At 32.3% G+C, this 18,954-nt stretch overlaps 1 protein-coding gene across 1 annotated transcript in view; it reads right to left on the bottom strand.

Moving 5' to 3' along the window:
- Window positions 1-604: 604 nt before the first annotated feature.
- LOC143246273 (serine/threonine-protein kinase 16-like) overlaps window positions 605-18,954 on the bottom strand; it is a 54,858-nt gene continuing 36,508 nt past the window's right edge. The window contains 3 exon segments of the mRNA XM_076492727.1: window positions 605-2,943; window positions 11,236-11,360; window positions 11,913-12,008. Coding sequence (XP_076348842.1) covers window positions 2,817-2,943; window positions 11,236-11,360; window positions 11,913-12,008 — 348 coding nt within the window. The 3' untranslated portion in view covers window positions 605-2,816.

The following is an 18,954-nucleotide window of genomic DNA, read 5'->3' on the forward strand; positions in this document are numbered from 1 at the left end:
ATTCATTACTTTATAAATTTTATTTTTTTCAAGAAGATAAATGATTATCTGGTTTTTATGTCATCACTCCATTTTTAGCTTGAGTGACATGAATAAACCTTAATTCTTTCATATTAACACACAATTCCTCAATGTTTTGTATTCACACTTTGTTTTTATGGTAGAAAACACACTTAAATGTTACTTTGAAAGCTATTCAATACTAATAACATGTTCTCATATATAAATATATACATGTTGCAACTTTCTTTTTGTTAATCAAATGTTAAGAAATTTTGACACGTTCTTACATTAATCATAATATAACAAGGTTTTTACAAACATTTTGTATGTTTATAACGTTAACAGCAACAAAGTACACCAACTCATACTTTGTTTCTTATACTTGTTTTAACTCAAATATTCAGTTAATCTTTAATATAAATGCTTATTTGAACTGAAATGAGACCACTATTAACAGAGAGAAAGAATATCCAATTTTGTTGGGCTGGGATATAAACAGATATAACTATGAATAACGTGTGTGAGTAGATATTTTTTATCATTAGGAAAACATCACAGTGGGATTTTCACTTTGAATATCAATCAACTTGTTAACCAAACATATATTAAACATTTTATTAAAAACACTTATACACACACATGCATATATTAATAAATGATATAATGTTCATTTATATCAATATAAAATATTAATAAATGAACATTATATCATTTATTAATATATTTTATTCTTTTCAAAAATATTGATAAAGCTGTTATAGTTAGACATTTTGTATTATAGACCTGACTGTTGGTATAATCATTAATGTTATATGAAAAGAACTCGAGTTACTTTACAAAATGGCTTGGTAGGAAATTACTGTTCTATACATGCAGCAAATTGTAAACCATATAACAACCAGGATATGTCTTATCAAGGAGCTGTTTGATTTGAAGGTATGTTAAATTTCATGTTGTTTCCAAATATACCATGCCATAGATAGTTTTAGAGAGCAAATCCTATAACTTTTCTGCTATTGTCTCATATATCAGCAACTTATGAATGTTCATGATTAATCTATAATACATTGTATTTCTTCTAAAAAGACAGATAACTAACATGGAAAAATAGATTGCACAACAAAAGTTTTAGCTATAGAAACGGAACTATACTGTAACATCAATGTTCTTCAGTTGTGACTGATACTAAACCTTAAACATCTAGGTAGTTAAAATAAAATCCTTTTTCTACTATAATTTATATATATATATGTATATATATTATATTTCTGTTTTCATTTCATAAACACACCCATAAAAAATATTCCACTATATACATTGATATCAAATAACTAAAATTTACAATACTTTTAGACTTCATATATATTTATATATATATATGAATTTTGGATATTTAACTAACAAAGTGCAATGAAACCATCATTGTATGAGACAGGGATAAAATTTATTACAGAGTAGTATTGTCTGTTTGTTGTTTTTGAATTTTGCGCAAAGCTACACGAGGGCTATCTGCACTAGCCATCTCTAATTTAGTAGTGTAAGACTAGAGGGAAGGTAGCTGGTCATCACCACCACATTATAACAACCCCTCAGCTGAAAGAGTGAGCATGTTTGGTGTGATGGGTATTTGAACCCACGACCTTTGGATTACAAGTCGAGTGTCATAACTACCTTAAAGTAGTACACCAAATACTTTAACTTATTAAAAACCTACACTATGTTGCATAACTTATGATAAGATAAATAAGAAAATGTTTTATAGTTATATGATTGCATATAATAAGAATATATTTGAACCTATACTACAATCACTGAAAAAAGCTCACTTCAGAAAAATACTCTGAATGAGAACATTAAATATCAGGTTTTATCCCTCAGTTTGAAAAAAAAGTCAGTAATCCATTAGTCTAATAAAAATTGATATAAAAATCACTTGCATCTGAAATTGTTTGATTTCCTTAGCCTTAAGGTAAGTCTTATAACTTAAAATGTATGTTTTATTATTTCCATAGATATAAACTTTCTTTTACTAAATACAAACATAAATGGTCATGTTCTAATGTATTTCTTATACAGCAATAAGTCATATAATTAGCTTAAAATATCTGTCTAGAAAACACTCCATATAATCTTGATCTTTAGTTTTTTTGTGAAAGTATGGGGACCTGTAAGTGTATAACACACAACACAATTTCTCATATAAAGCATAAAATCAACTTTAATATCTTGCTATTATGGTAACTTGCCTTTCCAGCACTTACTCTTTTAAAATAACTTTAGAAGATTTTTCACTTAACTTTTAATATAGTTAAAACAAATTAAGAATGATGATACAGATTTTGATGAATACATGCATGATTAATTGCACTGTTAAAATCTGCTGTAGTTTATATATTATGCACAACTGATACATTATTGTTAATCACAGGTCAACTTGAGTTACATCCAGTTTGATAAATCTGCAAAATGTAGTAGCAGTAGTTCAGAAAGTTTATAAAATATAAACCTGTAAGCATTTTTTTTTAAATGATAGTACATGTCACTATATATTTGTTACTGCTGAATTATTTCAAGAAAAGATATACTCTATCTTTCCTGGTTAAGTTAATTCAAATACAAGTTACTAATCTTTACAATTCCATCACCTCAAAATATTTTATCAGTGAAACGAGCAGAGTTCCAAAAAGTTGTCTCAAAAGAGGATTCCATTATATAAAACTAAGTTTCACTTGCTGGTTGAAATGAATTGCACCTGAAACTTTACTGTTTTTTGTTTTTTTCTGACTAACACCACACATCAGCTTGGCTACAGGTCAGATCTTGTCCTCATGTACTGCAAGAAGGCTATCTACCTGCAGTAATACTCCATCTATAAAAGGCCGTTGGAGTACATTGACTTCTAACATTGAACGTACAAGATTATGAAGGCCACCTGAATATCTATATGGAGAGAGTATTGTATATATATATATATATATTGTTTTAATAAAATAACAAAACACAAAGTCAAAATCAGTATAATTCTTTAATGCTGTAAAAATGAAGTGCTTAGAATTACCAAATAGAATTGTTCAGGTAAACAATTAAATACATTAAAGACCTTATGCAAAAAAAATTGCATTTTTAGTCTACCAAATTTTAGAATTTTTTCTTCTTACATCCAGATTCCTATATGTTCTCTGAAGTATCACTAGTTTATTTTATAAGTAATCTTAATTATGACATATATTTATATCATGTTTCACAGTTCAATATGGCAGAATAATTTAAAACTTTGATTTATAAAGTCTAAACAAATGGAAAAAAAAATTATTGTACAAGTACTTTAGAGTAAATATGCTGAATGCAGTTTTTTTAAAAAAATAAAGAAAACTATCTAAAGCCTTTGAATTTTGAATTATAATATTTCATAATGATATTAACATCAGATTCTAATTATCATATTAATCACATTAGTTTCTCAATTGCAATAGATAAAAAACAATGAAACAAAAAATTGTAATAATTATTTATGAACTGACAGTAAAAAAACACAATTTAAAACAATTAGTAAAGTTTCCTGTAAGAAATTTAAAGTGATTCAAGATAAACGCTACAATGGATATTTACAATATATAATATTTGCTATGCATGTATGAAGCATTCTGACCTTCCACAGTTTTATGCACTACAAAGACTGCATCATTGCTAGCACCCTTTACTATATTACGTTGTTAGTTATATTTTCCATCCATTCTAATGGATAGCATAATTAATTTTCTTTTTATTTATCCCAAAGACTATTCTATCCACTCACTGTACTAAAGAATCTCCTATAACAATTTTTTGTTTTTTTCACTTCTAACCCTATCTGTACACATTTTGTTATCTTTCCTCCTCAAATTCATCATCTGCAAAGCTAAAGACTGAAATTTATTACTTAACAAAACATTTTCATTATAATTAAATATGCAACTAATTTAAACTACTGAGTCATTACTAGCCACTGTATCTTTTGCATGCAAAAGCATAATTTCCACTTTAAATTCTGTTGCCATTTCACACAGTTTACCTTTCTTCTTATCCTTTGCCTATACTATACTTAAGAGAGGCTCCAATTTTTATCTTCCAACCCACAAACTCTACATACAAATTGTACAATTCACTACTAGCTTTCTTAACAGTGCATATCAGATCTGATTTCACATATAAAACCTATTCCTTGCACCTAATAAGCTGTCAGCACTTAATATTTACACTACATACAAGTAGTCTAATGATAACACTGTTAAACCTAACATTACAGTTAAATGTACAATGGTATTTTATCACTACCTTCTCACCAAAGTACACCAAGTTTATATTTAAAATGAAAAGTGACAAATATATATATTTGTATAATACAATTTATTAACCTGCTTTACAATTTCATAATAACTGAATAAGATTAAACTATAGTTAAACCATGCTACATTCATTAAGTCAAACTTTAGATTAAATTATATTAAACTGTAGATAACATTAACAATCAATCCTGTATTAACCAATTCTTATATTATTTACTATCAATGTAAATACCATAGTTATTTATCTGTGTATGAGATATTACTTTGAGCATCTCATAAATCTTCTGTTCTTCAATAAATCAAACTAGCATGTGATGTCCCTACATTAGCCACCAAATGTCTTCTCAACAGCTTTATATCAAACTCAAAAAAATCATAGTTCAACATATAAAAACAAAGAAATCTGAAAATTTTTCATAGAATGCTCCCACATTCCTTCAACCATAAAATACTTTTAGTAATTTAGGTTTGAATTTAATGTGGATATTATATCCAAGGGCAAATGTTACAGTATTAAATATACAACCTGAAAGTTATAATTTTTTCTACACTTAAAATGTATTTCCAATAGGTACTTACCTCTTCTTACATAAATAGCTATTACCATTCAGTACTGCTTTCAATATACAAAAAACATTTTTGTCATATGCCACAAACACCTTTAATCTTCCAGTTAATTGGAATTGACTGATTCCAATGTGTCTCTCATGCAAATCATTATGTGACAAACCACTAATAAGTGTGCAACATACTCCCCTTGACTCATGTGACTCTCTCTATTCCATTCTACAAAACTATCACTTTGAGTTTGGATGAAAAATGGAAGCACAGGTTTTCAGTGGAAAGGAAAGGTTGGAAGTGTGAAAGAAGGTAAGTGTCTATTATAAATTCCAATACAGTGCATTACCTCTACTCACACAAGTAGCTGGAATCCTACACTGAATAGGTGGAGGGACTGACATGAGGGAAAGCAAGAAGCATCTTTCAAAAGAGGAGATCTTCAAAATCAAAGATCTGATGTGTGAGACTGCACCACTTCTGAACCAAGTATATTCTTCAGCCATCTTGGAAAGTTGTCACATATATGCATAGAAAAATGAAGAAGCACATCAATATGGAGAACAGTGGTAAACTAGGGATCCAAACCACACAATATTCATAAAACTCAATCCCAAAAAATATAAAAGTGGGTAATAATAAAAGGATGTGCCCCTAGGTGTAGAGTTGCTGTGGCAGTAGACTGTGTACAGCAATTCAACTAAAACCAAATCCAATGACACTTGGAATTGACATCCCTGCAGAGGTATGATGAGTATTATGCTGTTGGTAAGTCAACTACAACTCAAAACCAGGCTACCAGGTACAGATATTCATGTGGAGGTAGGAAACACGATTATAACATCTTCACTCAAAGTTTATGAGACCAGAGGGAATCTATTACCAACTAATTCATGAACAGGTTGCATAATAATATGAAAAATTAATAGATTTATCCAGGAACCTGACATTCAGCATCAAAAAGATGTCTGCTTAATGTAAGCCCTCTCCCTCAAATTTGAAATTAACAGGAACAATCCTAAGAGCAATAACATCCTTGAAATAATAAGCATCAAGGGACAATAGAAGGGGAAGGACCATAATAATCTGCAAAGACCTCCACAACACCAATGGAGTAACAAAAATATAAATGAGGGAATTGGTATAGACATCTGTAATACATTTCTGAGAACTCATGTTGATTGGTTTAGCACTAAACTCAAACTCAGCCACTAGGAACTGACATTCATGTAGGGCGATGATGAAAAATACTAATCAAAGGGTAAATAAATTGCAGTTTTGACATCTCATTCCCATTTGTTTTTATTTCATAGTGAAGGATATCACATCATATACACCACCAGAACACCACTACCTTACTCTCAACTGAATGATTTTATAATGATTTCTATATTTTGTAAGTATTTCATTAACCCTTTCAAGAGTAACCCTCCATGGTCCACTACCCCAGCAGCTTGGAACTGGAATGTGGTAAGGGCTCTGAAATTCCAACAAGAAGAAAAAAAAAAAAAAAAGGGGGAGGGGAGCATAGTGGAGAGTCTAGAGGAACAATAACATTTGAGCCAGTGCAATGGATGGCTAGGAAACCTTATTTTGAAAAGTAGACCATATCAATTTATTCAATAAAAGGCATAGCAGGGATAGGAAATTATTTCCCTTCTGCTTTAGCCATGCAGTTCAAGGGTGAGTACAATATGGAATGAACAAATTTCTGAAGCAAATCCATCATAAAGACAATGTTACAAGTAATCTTGTGAAAAAACCCCATCTTCACAGTGTGCATTGCATGACCATGGAATCTTAATATGTAAGTTGACATTGCATACAGTATGGATTTGAATGGTCAAAAAATGCTTGGTTAGGCACCCCACACAGCTGAATCCAGGAAGAAAAAGAGGGACATGTAGTGTATGTGCATGCATGTGTACACACACACACAAAAGTAATTTACCAAGACACAGTCTTACAAAAGAGTGAATAATGGCAACAGCTGGATGATGGTACCCTAACAAGGAAGAAACAGCTACCCAAAGCAGATAATGGAAAATGAATGTATGAGATGAAGACCCAGTGCTCAATATACAAAGTACCTTTAATGGATGACAGGACAGACTTGCTCAATAAGAGTGAAGACAGGAAGAAAAAGGCAATGAATAAAAGGCCAAGCAAATCACAATTCAAGAGCAATGAGTAAAAGAGAAAATTGGGGGGGGGATCAGAGACAAAGAAGTGGAGTCAGTGGAGGAAACACGGGATATTAATTTGATGTAAATAAACAATTAAAACAGTAAAGCAACACACAATATGTACTAGACAGAGGTCATCTGGATCTCTCTGAGAAGAAATGTGGAAGATAGTAAGAAATAAAGTCAAAAGAAGTATACCACATAAGCCACTAAAATGTGGGTTAATAAAATTGATCCAAAACAAACTGAGCTGAAACAGCTGAGAAAATCAAAGCAGTACTTGCCAGGAAAGATCAGTCAGAAAGACTTTAACCAAAATGATATGCACACACCAAAGTTTTTGTGAAGACTGAGAAAATGAGAACAAAACTCATACAAACTTGTCTGAACTTAATGGCAGTCAGGACAAGTGGATTATGAACCAGAAACCACAAACAGGAGAGAGGATTAACTGGGAAGTGATAAATAATTTAAAGAATTTCATATGAAAAGTATCCCACATGAAGCAGAACCATCAAAATTGAAAAGGATCAAGATGCCACTCCATGGTAGAAAGTGTTAGGATGGAAAATCATTTAGCATTGAGACAAAGCATTGGAATATAACCCTATAGGAGAAGTATGTCAAGAGTGTGGTTTAAAAAGAAAGAACAAGAGAGAGTGTTCCCATGGATAACAATATTAGCCATAACTGTTGAAATGAAACAGCACCAGTCAAACCAAACGAGAAGAGTGTAAACTAAAGCATCATGAACTGGAAAGTATGACCAGGTATGAAATAGACAAGATCTTTCAACTGGAAATCATTATTTTGAGCCTTCCTATTGATAAAACCATACCACAGCCTTTGGAGATTAGCATCAGAGAAGAGAAATAATCCTAAAGAGGGGGAGGAATCTGTAAACCCAGTATTGTGGGGGATATGTTGAAGTACCAGGTAGAAGAGGGAATGATGAAAATGAAGAACCCAGAGTAGAGGTTCAGATAACAGAATACATCTTCAAATGCATTCAAGGAAGAGAAATCAACAGTACCAAAGAAGAGGGGTGTTAAAAAATATGCACCCCAAAAAGACTAGATGGTGAGGTATATAACAGTTAAACTTATCTAACTCGAAAATACAGCAGAAGACGTAGAAGAATATGTTAAGACTTCCACCATTTGGAAGGAGCTAACCACTGCTATAAACATCCCAAATGTGGAAGCCAAGTAAGACACAGACTATCCCACAAAAGACATATGATACCAAACAAGTCTCAAGATCAAGGCATAAAACTGGTACCTACCTAATCACATGGTGAAAATGTATATAAAAACATGTACTGCAAGCATTCTCAGTCCTGCAGAAACATACAGCATACTTAAATTAAATCAAAGATGACATTAAAACAGAGAAGATCTAAGAATTGAATGAGGTGGGACCAATCAATCTAGAACCCCAATCAGAATTGAGCAAACCAAAGCAATACATAAACTCACATGTAAGACAGGTAAAGAACAGGTAGGTGCTAAACATATAAAATGAATAAATGTCACAATATCTCAGAATGAAACAAAAAGGCTTTTAAAAAAAAAACTGAATATAGCATCGCAGATACCCCACATGACCTTAAATGTACAGGAGCAGCACCCTCCAAAAAAAAGTATACCAGTGGGAAAATATAACTGACAATAAGACATTATTAGAAGTGGATGGTGAACAAAGCAGTGTTCCACAATAGAAGATCCTAAAAGCAGAGCAGCCATGTGTGAAGAGAATGAACTAAAGATAACAAACACCTCAGAAGACATAAAGGAAGAGGAAATATTCCACAAAAATCTTTAAATATAAATGAAATGCTGAAGAAAGGAGATGGAAGGTAAACATAAATTGCAGGAATGTAAACATAGAAAACAAAGCTAAAAAGAACTAAGTTACATGAAATTCAGCTTTTATAGAAGGTAGACCCTCACACAAGAAATTATAAATTAACTGTAATGAATGGTAAGAAGTATAAACTATAAAGTAAGACAAATATGAAATAGTCATTTTAGTAGAAATGTTAAGAGACTGTGCAGTGAAATAAACTTATGTAACATTATACGTTGAAGAAAATATATTTAATCCTCTCTCTCTCTATTCTAGCAGTTGTTTTGGAATAAGATTAATATTTCTGAGGAAATATTAATCCTCAGGCATGTTTGAAGACTAAACAGTCCTCCTTCAACCCCGCCCTTGGTAGAGTTAAGAATTAAAAGGGTTGATATGTTTAACATGAATCTGGTTAATGCGAGTATGGTATGCACAGCAGCTGACAAAGTGAAGGCAAAGTCAACACCCAATTGAAGTAGTAAGAAGCAGGTCAGCAGACGAAATATCAAACTCAAAGCCACTTACTGATTAACCCATAAAGAGAACCACAGGTATACTGAAAATAACAAGGCACTTATTAAGCCTAATCAAGCAAAATATTTTATTCAATTATCAATTAAAGTGGAAGTAGGACAACAGACAAACTAAAAATAGAAGGAATAAAACAAAACAAAAACTTAACTAAACAATACAAGGCATAGTAGTGGGAGATGTTTGTTTGGACCCTAGCTCAAGGGTTCCACACAAACCAAGTAAATAGGAAGAAAGATAACAAAAAAGTAGTAACAAAAATGAAAGAGCTGAGACTGTATATAATTAAGGAAGTGTGTAGTAGCAATAGCATATGTATCAGATGTAATGTAAGGAAGAAAAACAATGTCAATTAATGATTGATATACCATTTATATGAATTACAAGATAATCCTAAAATAACAAAGCCAGTAGTAAAAAGCTTAAGCAAATGGTATTGGAGAAGAGATACATCTAAGACTAACTGTTAATTTGAACTTGACTAAGAGTATTGGCAAATCTAATGAAACTTGTTATGAAACACAAATAACTACATATAATACTATGAGCCATAAAATTACTTCAAAACCATAACAGTGAAACACTCACTTTTTCAAAATTGAAGGATTATTTCAAATGTGTGAGTCCCCCATACTTGAGGCATGGCATGAAAAAGGTTTACTGGACAATCTCCCAATGAAGTAAAGGTAAGAACCTTCTTGTGGAGTACCACAACCTGAAGCCTTTGTAAATATGTTAATAGAACATGCAACCTTTCTGAAGGGATAATGTAGAATTCATAATGCAAATTAACAACCAAACTCACCTGTGTTGACAAAAACAAAGAAAAGGTTTTTGTAATGAAGTAAGTTCTGTAACCAGATAATAAAGTAATTCTACTTCTAAATAGCTCAAGATGTTACAAATATTACTACTATATACTAAAGAGTAGCTGAGAAAAATTAATATATAAATATGAAAAAAATATTAAAACACTTGTTAAAACATGAGTACTGCAAATTAAAAATGAAAATTTGGTAGAATTGAATAGAGGGAGTCATGTGCATCAAGAGAGTATGCCGTGCTCTTACTGAAGGGGGGGGGGTATTGCATGATGATTTAAATCAGTTGTATTGAAATCATTCAATTCCAACTGAGTGGGAGATTAAAGGATTGTGGCTTGCATAAATAAATGCACATAGAGGGCAGTACTGAAAGAGAATATTTATGTGATGGAGGCAATGTACCATATCAGAAAATTAAGCTTTTACATACCAAGTTAATTAGTCATCATTCTAAACATGTTAGAGAATGAAAGATGTTTTGTAAATAATTACAAGGTGGATAATTTCTGTATACAAAGACAATGAAAGAAGTTTATGTGAGTACACTATGAATCATTCCTGTTAACAAAAACAGTGAAAAATCTATAAACAGAGTTAACAGTTTGGAAAGTAAACAGAGTAAATCATTTTACCAAGTATAATATTATAAATTACTCTTACATAGTTACATAATCAAACCATAATTACCAACAAGGACAGAGTAAAAAAGAATCCAAGTAAAAATCTAAAAACATATTTAATTCTGCTTATAATAGCAAAGTAAAAAATCAAACTGTATTCCTTAAACTAATTCTATAATTCTGATACAGTCTCTTACATATGTACCTAAAAAAAAGCTCTGTGCATAACTATACTGGTCATTTTACTTCATTCTATAAACAATGTAGAAGATACATATGTACATAAAACACACAGAAGTAATTTCCATAAGTACATACAACTTATATAGCTACTTACGGTGTTTCTTCAGGAAAATGTATGTTTCCACTAACAACAGCTAAAGCTACACTATCTCCCCGTTCATGAACAAAGTCGAAAGGTGACTTGAAATAGCACATGGCATATAAGCAGCAACCTAAAGACTACATATAAAATATGATTTGAAACTTATATGTTGGAGAATAATATATGCATTTCATTTATTACAAACTTTTTATACCCTTACCCTCTTCATTATATGTTAAACAAAAGGAGCTGACCAAAAATTATTTTTTCATTTTAAATAATAAACTAAATAAAGTGAACAATTGTTTTTTCTCATAAAATTATTCATGACCTTGAAAACTAAATGTTTTTATAGGTTTTTGTATAACCTATAAAAACATTTTCATCAAGACAGAAGTGACATTACTATTAGTTTTTGAATGTCCACACAGGATTAAACAATACTTCTTATTAAACAGTGATTTCAGTAATAGAAACTCTTATGTAAATTAATAAATGGAATAGCTGTGGACCTTTACCATACTCAATACTAGGTGACTAATTTTGCATAGACACTTATGGCATCACTATTGATAGATATTCAAGTATAACATGAACAAGATGTCTCTACATAAACAATTAAAGCTTTCATTTGAGAAACTGATTAACGTTTAAAAAAAATTTAAGTGTCATAATAAACACACGCTTACCCATATGTCTACTCTTTCATCAATAGAAGTATTACATTCAACATTAAACAATTCTGGAGCTTTGTATGGCATTGTGCACCTTTCAGCTGCCCAATCCTGTGAGAGAAATTATAATGACAGCCAAAATAATCAATGACAGTTTGTCCTAAAGTTTTAATTAATAAGAAACTACCAAACTTAAGACAAGAATACTAATAAAAGCTTTAAAACTACTGTTGCAGAGCACTTAAGAAGAAATAAAAAAAAGGGAAAGAAAGAAACAAACTTAAGAGCTCTATCTGATCAAGTACACCAATCATGAGTACGTGACATCACCTATCTATATTTACTGTTGGGTCAGCATGAGATACAGTACGTACTCAAAAGACATAGACCAATCAATAAAGTGAAATTTATTCTGAAATTTAAAAATTTAATAAGTAGGTAGATTTTGTAAGACTAAAGGCTAGTTTTTTTTTTTTTAAAGGTATTGGATCAAAAGTGAAAGTTCCTTAAAAGTTATTGAATTAGTGACTTCTAAAACATAAATATAGCTCACTAAAATAACATTCATTCTGTTCACAAGTAATCACAAGTCCAGAAGAGATTTTAAAGTAAACTGTTTAGAAAATAATCCTACGACAATATAGCTGTCAACCTTTGATACATATGAATCCTTCTGCCACATTTTGCAACTTAAGTTGCCCAAAATACTTCTCCCTTAAAAAGTGCATAAGTCAAAAGTCCATAAAAGAAGAAGCAATTTTTTCAATATTACATAAGCTGCTTCACGTTAAGTGACTGTTGTAGATTACCACAGTGAAGGGACAAATTTCTTCTTCTTTGTGGACTTTTGTCAACTTACGCACTGAAAGAGAAGAAAAAAATCTAATCGACTTTAGCCATAAAACACAGTGAAAGGGTTAAAAATCTGGGGTCCAGAATAAAGCCCTGGTGGAGAGACCAAGGGTGTAAAGCCATTTCTAGAACCCAAACTGAGGGCACTGGTGGTTTTTCAACATGTTGTTAAAATATAGATGAAGGGAGGTTTGTTCACACAAAATACTTGCACTTCTTACATAAAACAATTTTAAATATTTTAACACAATGTTAAAAATCCATACTATGCCCGTACACTTGCAGGTGTATTCAATATACAGAGGTCACAAAAATTTAAAATAAATGTAAGTATGCCAACTTTAAAAATAAAACATTCCCAGAAAATGTACTTGACCTACAAAGAAATTTTTCTATGAAATTCTTTTTCCTTACATTTAGAAATCATTCAGAATTATCTCAACATCATGCAGTCCTTGGTGTTTGTAGTTGGCTGAACAGTTATACACTGTGTATCAAAAATAATTCTTAATGAATGATTTAGGGATAATGCATGGGTACTTCTTTGTCCATTCTGGATTATACTTTGCAACACCTTAAATTTTTTCAGTTTGAGTTGATTTGATGGACTGTCAGATACTAAACTCCTTTCACTCATCTTGTTTACTAGTTTGACTACAAATGGCATAAACTTGATTGTATGTGATAACTCATTTCAATGGTTATCAGGTAAACAAATAACCAATCACTCAATGATATACACATGCACAGTAACTACTACTTTAGACTATCAATTCTATCTTTACTACTCATAGCACACATTTGACTCATTTCACTGGTTATCAGGTAAACAAATAACCAATCACTATGATATACACATATACAGTAACTACTACTTTAGACTATCAATTCTATCTTTACCACCCATAACACACATTTGAAGTGAAGTACCAGAACCATTCTAACAGTTTTTTAATACCGCATGATGAAAAAAATTAAGAAATTAAACACTGATAATGAGATTTTTAACAGCTAGGCACAACAGCATGATCTGTGTGAGAGTTGAAACAAGGAAGTTTCAATGATCTACTTAAACCACACATAAATGGTTCAATGATTTAAACATCAGCTGCTCTTGAACATTAGATGATCATTGATAAAAGACACACATCCAATGTTGACTGCAGTAAGATATAACACTCTTCAATAACTTTAAACTTCATGTATTTTTCACTGTAATAGACATATTTGTTTTAGCACTAATTGTGAATTAAATCACTTTAATTGCTAAGCATAATGCAACTACTCTAGTTGAAAAGTTAAGACAGGATTTCAAATGTAGAGAAATGATCAGAAATACAAATCTCTTAGACAACCATTTTTAAGAGTTTATTTAAATACAATTTCACAATTGTGTTTTAAGTTGCTATTCAATGTGTATATATTTATGTTATATTTTATGCAAATCTACTCAGAGGCTATCTGCACTAGCCATTTCTAACACTGAAGTGGTAGATGAGAGGAAAGACAGCTAAACAACACTTGAGTTACTCTTTACCCACAAATAATGGGGAATGACATTAACATTATAATATACCCACAGCTGAAAAAGTAAGTATATTCAGTGATGGGTTTTGATCCTGTAACCCACAAACTGTGTCTGTTTGTTTGTAGCTGAGCATAAAATTACACAATGGGCTATCTGTGCTCTGCCCACCCTAAGTATTGAAACCTAGTTTCTAGTGTTGCAAGTCCATAGAAGACATACTGCTCTGCCATTGAGTTGGGGCAGTTGTGTGTCAATATGTTCTCACCATCAGGCCATTTATTATTTTAGCCTTGAAATTAATGCAAGTTTAACACAGAAACTCATGATCATTGCTAGAGAATGCACCATCCCACTTTTATTAACAGTGGAAAAGTAACTTAATATTGAAACTGTAAAGAAAGAGAAAAAAATTTAAATTTCTGGAATGTTTTTAAGACACACTACGGACAGTGAAAGAAAAATTTCTGTTGGCTTCATTTTAGTGATATTATTTTATCCTATGTTGTTATAATAAACACTTCCATAATTGATTACACAAGTCAGAGTATGTGTATAAAAATTTTTAGCAAAAAGAAAAAAGCAACAGAATACCAAATATATTTTCTTCTTGAGATACAGTTATTGTACAGTTGCAGCAAAATTGCAAAATACTGTTTACAGTATTTCTTGAATAAATGTATAAAAATATTTTGAATGATAAAATTAAACATGCCAAGTATTGTAAAAATAGCTAGGAACTCACACAAAGGAAGTATAAATCCTCTATGAAATATTTCATTCTATAGTTTAATGTCTCCAAACTAGAAAAGATGAATTCAGTGATCTAAGTTGGTCACAAAGTTTTAGCTTGTTAGAGCAAATGTGGAAAAGGTTAAAAAATGGGAGAAATAAGGCAGGTGAAGAAAAACAAAAAACATTTAACTATAAACAAGTGATAGATGGAGAAATACAAGATTGAGGTTTATTGTCCTTATAAAATCACCAATACATTTAAGTATTTGTATAAAGAACTAGATAAAAATGTAAACTTTTCAAAGAATAATGGATTTTTAAAGAACACTATTAATAACATCATACAGGATTATTTAGAAGTTGGAGGCATCAAACAAGTCACCCATAATATTCCTCTGCAAAGATGGCACAACTAAGATGACAAAATACAGGAAGCAAAAAGACACACTATACATCACACAACAACAGTGATTAGTCAAAAGGTTATGCAAGTTGTATAATGAACTGCAGGCAGAAACTATACACACACACACACACACACACACACACATTCACACATATGAAAACATTTAGGAAACTTCCCCATTTACTGGGTGTTGATACTGGACATGCATTTTTATCTCTTTAGGCAGGGGTCGCGAAACTTCTTTCACAGGGGGACAGATTACTTGGGAAATGAGAAGCGTGGGCCGCATGATCATTATGTTCAATACTCATAAGCTAGAATGAAAGCTCACTGTAAAAGACTTAAAACTAAGTTTGGATGCCACATTAGCCATGTGGGAGTAGCATGCAATACACACATATAATAAAAAACAAACAGAAATACAACCAACATTTTTATTTACCAAGAGGTTATCAAAGAAGGTAACATTAGCAAAAACAACTGTCACACTGCACATAGTGAGTACATATCTGAATTTCACTAAGCCACAAAAAAGTTAGTAAGATTTATGAAATTGGCATTTGGCTTTCAAAATATCTTCAATGTTCGGTTTGGAACTGCTGCATCCAATCATTAGAATTACTTTCAAATGTTCATCAGTCAATCTTAAACGATGTACTGACTCACATACTTCATTTTTGAAAATGCTTGTTCACAGACATAAGTTGTTCCGAACACTGATGCCATACCAGATACGAACTGCTTCAGCTTTGGAAAATCATCTTCACGTATGCAGCTGTAAAATTCAATAAGTTGCCCCTCTCTGTGTTTTGCTTTCAACAAGTCATTTCCTTGCAAGTTGATGACCTCCAGCTGAAGTTCCACTGGCACGTCATCAATGACACAATCAAAAGGATTCTGAAAAAGGAGAATGTAACTTTTGATTCTGTCGAGTTATGAAAATTTTTCTAAAAATGCTTATTTAAAATAAATCATCAATATTCTTTTTCTGAAACTCCAGATTCACATCTTCTGTGATTCCAGCATGAAACTCATTGAAACACTGAAAATGAGAGGTTTTCTCCTTCCAAATGTGCTTCAAACAATGACAGCTTTCTCTGAAATCTTTTAATGATTCTATAGAGATCACAGACAAGGTTATTCTTCCCCTGAAGTTTCAAGTTTAATTCATTCATGTGGGATGTGATATAAACCAAAAATGACAACTTTGTCAACCAGGTTGGATCCGACAGAAGTGGATCGGCTCTATATTTTTCGATAAGAAACATATCTATTTCTCTTCTCAGCTTAAATGAGCCACCTCACCGTCATGTGATAAGGCAAGTTACAGAAATCCGAATCAATTTCTTCAAGAAACGCCTTGAACTGGCAATGATTAAGCGCATGACCCCGAATGAAGTTCACTGCATAAATGACTGGTTTCAGTAGGCAAAAAATATCTAAGTCTTTTCCACAGAGTGCTTGCTGATGTATGATGCAGTGTATGAACAGAGTGCTTCAGAGTTGAAGATCTTCCAACTGTTTCCTGATCAGCCCCACCAGACCCTTCTTTACTCAAACCATGTTTTTTTCTCCATCAACTGTTACACCTCTAAGCTGATTCCACTGAAGGTTATAGTCCTGCAAAGTTTTATGCAGTTCCATGGAAATGTCTTCTCCAGTTGTTCTTCCTTGCATGCTGCAAACTGATGCCAACTCCTCTGTGATCTGAAAGTTCAAATTAACTCCACGATTAAACACGAGAAGTTGTGACGTACTCGAGAATGCCAGAGAATACCATAGGAAGTTTCTAGCTTTTTGATGTATCTGTAATGCGATGCTCTCTCCAAGTTCTTCTACTCTTCATACAACTGAAGTTGCTGAAAGGCCGATACTTTGAAACAAATTGGCTTTTTCAGGACACAGCTCATTTGCTGCTTCCATCATACACTCTTTGATGAAGTTGCCATCAGTAAAAGGTTTTCCTCACTCTGCCATCCTATGCACTACTTTGTAACTTGTACGAGTGACAGACTTATTTTCAACAAACTTTATCATGAAGAGATTCTTTTGAGATTCAAAAACACATTTCATGTATTCAAATTTCTCAGAACGGAACTTTCCTGAAAATTACAAATATGTTGAAAGATGTTTCGTTTCTTAGTGACAGCAAAGATTGTACTCTTTCAAAGTGGCAACACTTTCGGTGCATATCACATAAGTAGCTTTCTGGTTTTTTGTTTCCACAAAGAGGTACTTTTCTCCCCATTCTTCACTGAAAGCACAACCCTCAGAGGCCACTTTTCTTCTTTTAAAAGCAGCCATGAAGATGGGTGAAAAAAAACAGGATCTGAAAATGAAAAACACAGAACGCTCTGAGAAGAGTATTGTACTGGTCCAAGAATGCACAAACAAAATATATTGAAATGTACGTTTGCCACGACACTTACCTAAGAACGAGTTACGAAAAGCGCATATTAAGAGAAATGAGCTTGCCGAAGCAGTAACCCTAGGCCGCTGAATTTACAAGACGAGTTGACAGGACGAGGGTTAAGTCTGTACTTGTTTTCAAAATCTTAATGCTTTCATAGATACGTGCCTTGATATGAATAAGCGGGCAGCAAGGATGAAAGAAGAATTTTCCTATTATGGCCCGGCATGGCAAAGCGTGTTAAGACGTTCGACTCCTAAACCAAGGGTCACGGGTTCGAATCCCGGTCGCACCAAACATGCTCACCCTTTCAGCCGTGGAGGCGTTACAATGTGACGGTCAATCCTAAAAGAGTAGCACAAGAGTTGGCGGTGGGTGGTGATGACTAGCTGCTTTCCCTTAGTCTGACACTGCTAAATTAGGAACAGCTAGTGCAGATAGCCCTTGAGTAGCTTTGCGAGAAATTCAAAACAAACAAATAAAAACAAATTTTCCTATTGATTAAAAATGCACGTGACAGCCTTGTTTCTTTTTATCTTGTGTTTGCCAGCTTAAAGAGACCATCAGTGTAATTTATTTTGTTATGACAGTTGGACATTTGATGAAATGTCACTTTTTACTTCCAAGCGGCTAGCTGCTGGCGAGCCAGACAAAATGACCTCGAGGGCCGTTAGTTTGGTGACCCCTGTCTTTAGGTATTACAAATGATAAAGCAGTGAAGAAAAGCCTGTAAGTAATACATACACATTTAAAAAGTGAATCAATCAATGTGTCTGGCTCTATTATTAGCTATGATTTGAGTAACTATTCTTAATAATGTATCAAAGCAAACTGATAAAGTAATCTCTTACTCAAGAGAAGATTTCAGACATGTGCAAAAATATTTTTGCTTATTTAATTGAGTATGCTTTTTGTTGGATAAAAGTAAAATTAAATAACTTGAATTACAATTTACAAACCCAATTTACTCTCGCAGAAAAAAACATTTTTCTCTTTTATTGTACAAAAATCCCATTACAGTATTTGGATAAAATAAATGGAGTGTCTGGGTTTCCTGTAAACCTAAGACCAAAGATGTAAAAATAATTTTTCAAACTATATTTCAAGAAATGCTTTCCATTTTGGGCCT

Source organism: Tachypleus tridentatus, chromosome 3 (assembly GCF_004210375.1).
Source record: "Tachypleus tridentatus isolate NWPU-2018 chromosome 3, ASM421037v1, whole genome shotgun sequence".
Classification (NCBI taxonomy): domain Eukaryota; kingdom Metazoa; phylum Arthropoda; class Merostomata; order Xiphosura; family Limulidae; genus Tachypleus; species Tachypleus tridentatus.